This window comes from Melitaea cinxia, chromosome 25 (genome assembly GCF_905220565.1).
Source record: "Melitaea cinxia chromosome 25, ilMelCinx1.1, whole genome shotgun sequence".
Lineage (NCBI taxonomy): Eukaryota > Metazoa > Arthropoda > Insecta > Lepidoptera > Nymphalidae > Melitaea > Melitaea cinxia.
This window is the reverse complement of record NC_059418.1, coordinates 7,797,462-7,803,861: the sequence shown is the minus strand read 5'-3', so window position 1 is coordinate 7,803,861 and position 6,400 is coordinate 7,797,462. Positions and strand designations below refer to the sequence as shown.

The 6,400-nt window shown below is 35.0% G+C and overlaps 1 protein-coding gene across 1 annotated transcript; it reads right to left on the bottom strand.

The window, feature by feature from the left end:
* Positions 1-3,807: 3,807 nt before the first annotated feature.
* LOC123666092 (juvenile hormone esterase-like) lies at positions 3,808-5,898 on the bottom strand. The gene is made up of 4 exons (XM_045600300.1): positions 5,889-5,898; positions 5,692-5,834; positions 4,272-5,563; positions 3,808-3,986 (listed from the first exon to the last, which is right to left on the bottom strand). The coding sequence occupies exons 1-4, from the start codon at positions 5,896-5,898 to the stop codon at positions 3,830-3,832; spliced, it is 1,602 nt and encodes a 533-aa protein (XP_045456256.1). The 3' UTR covers positions 3,808-3,829.
* Positions 5,899-6,400: the final 502 nt, after the last annotated feature.

The following is a 6,400-nucleotide window of genomic DNA, read 5'->3' as shown; positions in this document are numbered from 1 at the left end:
GAACTTTCGATTGGGTAGACCGATTTCGATGATTTTTTTTATCGGTAGCGGTGCTTGTCACACAGTCTTATTTAAATTTCATCGAGATCTGATGAGTACTTTTTGTATAATCTTTGATAACGTGTATTTACTTTAGTATTTTTTCGTCTACCAACGTTGTAATATTTGTCGATGTAATTGAAGTCGGTTTTTTCGTTTACGAGCAAACACAATTAAGATCGATACGGCCTTGTAGATAGTCTAAGCTTCAAAGGTATATGATTTTTTTCGATAAGCAGTAGAAATTTGATGGTGCCACTGCTTGTTCTTTCTCCTTTGTGATTGATTGTGTATGGAAAAAGTTACAAGTACCATATAGGTTATATTTTTTTGGTTTATTTTTATGAAAAAAAAAATCTCTTTTATTTCTTCTTGCTTTTAAACGTTTATGTGAGCATCGTGTATTGTCTTTTCTACAATAAGTCTATTTTGGAAACGTTTTCCATTTGGTGCCACTATTTCTAGATATCCTAATAATCATATATATCGACGCTTGAAAGGCAATAATTACTAAGCGACATGTTGGCAACTTTACACTAGAGCATTTCAAAGTTTTTCTTTATAAAAATTTATCAAAAATGGCCTATTAGTCATTGTTACTCGATTCTAACGGATTTTAAATGCAGTTTGAAAGCTTTGTAAGCTGATATTTAAGGATTATTAATTTTCTCAATATTTTAAGAAATAGTGTCAATATCACCCAAAATGTCGCTTGGTAATTATTGCCTTTCAAGCGTCGATATCCACTTATATGTGTATATATAATATGCACCTATGTATGTATGTGTGTATATATGAGTATATTTATATTTTTTATTTAAAAATGAACATTTAATAAGGTAGTTTTCTTAAAAACAACGAGTAGTTGGCAAAATAACGTGCGCTAGATATTAGGCGTTTTGTGAAGTTTGTATTTATAATTTTGGCGCCGTTTGAAACTATTGTGTGTAATTCCTTGCTGCCCGCTGCTTATAGTCGTACGATTAAGGCACTCTTGTATAGTTGTAATAATTAATAGTAAGACGGTTGTTTATGTTACATTTTGTTTAAATATTATTGTTTCGCCATTGAAAGTTTGATAAATATATGTATGATTAATGATCATTAATTGTAAATAATTTTGCGTGATGTAAAAAGTGCCTTCATATATTTGAAAATTTTATAAGAAATATATTGTATGAAGTTTTCTCGCTAGTTATTGTAAGGTATGAGAGTCGAGTTGATATTTAATCTGTATTTATCTATATTTATCTATACTTACAAAATCAATAAAATTTATGTATGCGATTAAATTCGAATCGATTTACCAAAATCGATAACTTTTTGAAGTTATACTTCTTTTGACGTGAAAACCGACACCCTGAAGTTAGCTAGTCAACGAAGAAGTTAGCAACGTGAACATTTTGAATATCATATCAAAAATTGACCGCTCCAGCGGGGTTCGAACCCGCGTCTCCGACGTACCGTGTCGGCGCTCTAGCCAATTAAGCTATGGAACGATACACCCGCTCGAGCGAAATTTTCGATATGATACTTTTGAATTTCGGTTTAAGCGAACCGTGGCGCCGTCTATAGTGAGCTCTTTACAGAAACCCGTAACTATTCAAAGTTTCATATTACAATGAAAATCTTTGACAGGAGACGACACCGTGCTATTTTTAATATCTAAGATTTTATTTTTGTGTTACCCACATTAGGAATTCTAAACATTTTGAATATCATATCAAAAATTGACCGCTCCAGCGGGGTTCGAACCCGCGTCTCCGACGTACCGTGTCGGCGCTCTAGCCAATTAAGCTATGGAACGATACACCCGCTCGAGCGAAATTTTCAATGTGAAGTTAGCTAGCCAATGAAGTATTACTTCTTACGTGCGTACATACGTACACAGACTTTTTGTGTTGTTTCTCTATGGAAAAGATCTCATCAAACATGGAAAAATGCAGACCGAATTCTCATACCGAGTTATGAGAGCATTTTTTTTTATGTCACCAGGTCGGCAAACAAGCGTACGGCTCACCTGATGGTAAGAGATTACCGTAGCTTATAGACGCCTGCAAAACCAGAAGCCTCGCAAGCGTTGCCGACCCAATCCCCAATCCCCCAGGAGCTCTGGTCACCTTACTCACCAACAGGAACACAATACTGCTTGAAAACAGCATAAGAAATCTCGTAAACTCTCATAACTCGGTATGAGAATTTGGTCGGCATTCGTCCATGTTTTATGAGTTTTTTTCCATAGGGTTGTTGTCATGACAAGGTTTGTATAAGTTTACGAAAATGTACAGCGGCAAGTTCGCGAGGTCAGCTAGTTAAGTGTAATTTAATATCGCCTAACAGCTCGTTGAGTCTTGTATTTTTATGATATACCTAAATAAGTTTAAGGGCCTGTTTCGCCGGTTGCGGGTAACGCTATTTGACGGATGACAGTTTCTGACAGATCATAGGTTTGATTTAATATCCTTTTTATCATAAATTACACTATATTTATAAGATATTTCTATTATATATATATACGAATACTGAAGTTCTTTGGGCACAGCTCTAGAAATGAAAATTCGATGGAGAAACTAGTGGTGCAGGGCCAGGTGGAAGGCAAGAGAGCACGCGGTCGAACGCCAACCCGCTGGATAGACGTCATCACAAGGGCTAGTGAGTCCACCATGGTCCAGTGTACTCGCGACGCCTCCAAAAGAGGGAAATGGAAGCACATCGCCAGGAGAGCTACCCTCGAGAATATTATAGACCCACCAAACACCCCACTATGTACCTCGTCAGCGCAGCCACGACCACTCTGACAAGAGTGTGCGACTAAGAAGAAGAATTATATCTAGACAAATAAATGGTAAACCGATTGAAATAATACTTATGCCTTACGTTTAAGTATATGTTGGTGATTAATTATCGTGTAAAAAATATGGACGGACAGAGGTCGCTAGTATTATATAATCCCCACCCCAATCCTTCTCCTACATAAGGAGAGGCCTATGCCCAGATGTGGGATGTTACAGGCTGAATCGTATGAGATATTTTTATTCGCAAATATGAATCTAAAAGTAATAGTTATATCTATTCTACCTCCTGCTGCTAAATTCTATTCATAGCTTATCTACAGGATAAAGTTTAGCCACAACTGACGAATTAACCGTAATCATACCAAGTGCCTTAACAAGATGCTATCACCTTAGCATGCAGATTTTTATGCGTTAATCGATCGTTCAATTATTTTATTAATATTGTCTTGATAGAAATCATATATTGAAATATAAAATATATTGTGTATACATTAAGATAGATTTTAAATAAAAATATTGAGAAACTTTGTCGTTTGAATAATATTTATTTTGTATTATTTTTTATTCTTATTTTATATACCCACGGAATTTTTGTTTTATCTGTATTTAATATTGAACAAAGGACTTGTAACAATAAATACGGCTAAATAAATAACTAGTATTTCTGAAAAAATTTGTCAAAGTTTATTTAAACCTTCTGTATCTGAAAATTTATCGTTTTTGTTCGATATCAATTATCAATAATACTTTAAGGGCTCTGGGGCATGTACTTATCTTGTTTAAAATCTGGAGCAGCCCGACTGAGGAATTACCTTAACCTTTACAGAAGATCATAGCTAAATAACACTATTCTCAAGCAGTGTTGTGTTTCTGTTTGAGGGTCAACAGGCATATAGGTGAAAAAAAAAACAACCATTATATTTTTTTTATAATCATTTTTATTTCAAAACATAAATAAAGAAAAATAAGTTATTACAAACTATGCAATTAAAAATTTATTCTTTCGGTATATCAGCGCCATATTTAAAATAGAAATGGCGCCAGAAATACGCTCTTTCAGGTGTCAAGGGCGCGACGTACTGAGGTTCTAAGTCTATCGATAGGTGATAACGGGGCAACCACTCACCATTGCTTGGATCTGGGGTTGGTGATCTGAAAAAAAAATTAAACTAAAGTAATTTTTTTTAACGTTGCTTTCAAGTTGTATTGTATGTATGTGTGAGTAAGGTAGCCAGAACTCTTGTGATTTTTCCGATGCAGTGTTAAAATTATGTTGTTACATTTTTATCAAGCATACCAAGTAAATCGATAGTCTACGGTACACGGTTATGTCAGGTAGATTTCCTATGCCAGCTGTCAGGTAGATTGCCTATCTGACGACTTTAGTGGCGAAATAAAATGCTGGTAATAAAATTAAATATTTTAAAATTGTCTTACCCATATTTGGCAAAGTTTGTCCACATCATCGTCATAAATGTCAATATCCTGGCGTCATTTTCGTCCATTGGCAAAGGCATCCTCTCAAGCTCAAATATATAAAACAATTCATCCCGATTGGCTGTTGCATCCAAACTGCTATTCGTTAATATCCTTCCAAGATTGCGATTGCCAATATAATTGAATATGTATTGGTATACTGGCATGCCAGAACTATTGCTATATAGTTCTGTAAACAGGGAAATTGGACCGACAAACGAGAAATCTGTGTTTAAATTAATTATTCCACCAACCAAAGATTCGTCGGATGTTGTGTTAGTGAAGAATGTTTCCTTCATGAGGTTGCGGAATTCTTCCTTATCTTCTGGAGGGATTATCAGGCTTCTCTGATCGAGAGCGGAATAATCCTCATTCTTAATTCTGTCCATTAGGCTTGTTATAGTATAGTAATCCAATGTACTGGTCAAGCCTTCCACAGTGTTGATACCAATTATAATTGGCACTGGATTAAAGCATTTGTGTTTTTTGCCTGTAAACAGAATCGTGTAGGGTGTGTCTGTCAAAAATGGTTCCTCACCGTCAAATATCTTTTCTACTGATGGTAGGAATACTGATTTAGGATTCATTTGCTTTCCTATTGCTTCTTCGACTTTATTTATTGGTGTATTTAGGTATAAATCTAGTAATTCTTTTGGTTTTTTACTGTTAACACCTAAAGATTTGGCAACTTGTCGGGCAGTTGCTAACGGATTGGCATCGAAGGATTGTGGTGCGAATGGAGTACCACTTGCTGATATTATTCGATGGAATAGACCTTTAGTTGATTCTGACATTGTAAGATATATAGCTGCTAAGCCACCAGAACCTTGACCAAAAACAGTGACATTATCAGGGTCTCCATGAAAACTGGCAATATTCTCCTTAACCCACCTCAAAGCCGCTCTAACATCTTTTAAGCCTGCGTTTCCTGGAGCTTCAGGAATACCCAAATTAAGGAAACCATAGACATTGAGTCTATAATTCAAAGTGACGACAATCACACCATGCGTGATCAAATATTCTGCCCCATAAAACGCTGGGGAACCAGATCCTACCCCAAAGTCTCCGCCGTGGAGGAATACCATGACTGGGAATGTGCTGTTCTGGAATGATGGGACATAAACATTTAGTACCAGACAGTCTTCGGTTTCACTTGGGGCAGTTAGAGGATCATGTGTTGGAAATTGCGGGCATATAACGTTGGGGTTGTTAGCTTTGTACACATCTGAGAACTTTGGTGGTGGGGATGGAGCCTGCGAAAAAAAATGGTTGATAATTACATATATTTCAAAATGACAATTATAGTATAATGATAATAACACTTACAATATTAGTTGAATGAGTATAGATATTTAAAAATAATTCAAAAAAGTTTACTTACCCGAAATTTATTAGGAACTCCATATCTAATACCGGCATATTCATAGCATAAGCCGTTAGCCGCTAAATATCCTTCGATTTTCCCTTCCTTCGTTAGCACTACATTGGTTTTCTCAAGCGTATACCCAACGCTCAAAATGGCGGCTAAAATGAAAACACGGAATGTACCCATCCCTTGAGTTCAGCTTGAAAACATACCATCAATCATTTTAAATTTCGCTTTTATAATAATCTTTTCAAACAAAGTTTTGATTACAATTCATAAACAAGTTTCATTTTAAAATTGAACTTTATTTTAATCGAGTTAAGAGTTTTTGTATATTTTTTTAACATATTGTGCGTGTTTTTTAACCTGTTATGAAAAAACTGTACGTGATTTTTCTTTTATCAGATTTTTAAAGATCTTCGATTATTGTTAAACAAAAGATGTATTATGTAATTGTTTTATGCAATTGATTAGTTAATTGGTAATGACTAATATTTGTCTGATTATTTTTAAATTTTGATTACAAAGAGTAAAAGAGAAAAAGTCTCGATTTTTTTTTATATTCAAGTGTAGTATCTAATATATAAAATTCTCGTGTCGCGGTGTTTGTAGTTAAACTCCTCCGAAACGGCTTAACCGATTCTCATGAAATTTTTTGTGCATATTGGGTAGGTCTGAGAATCGAACAACATCATTTTTCGTCCCCCTAAATGTTAAGGGTAGT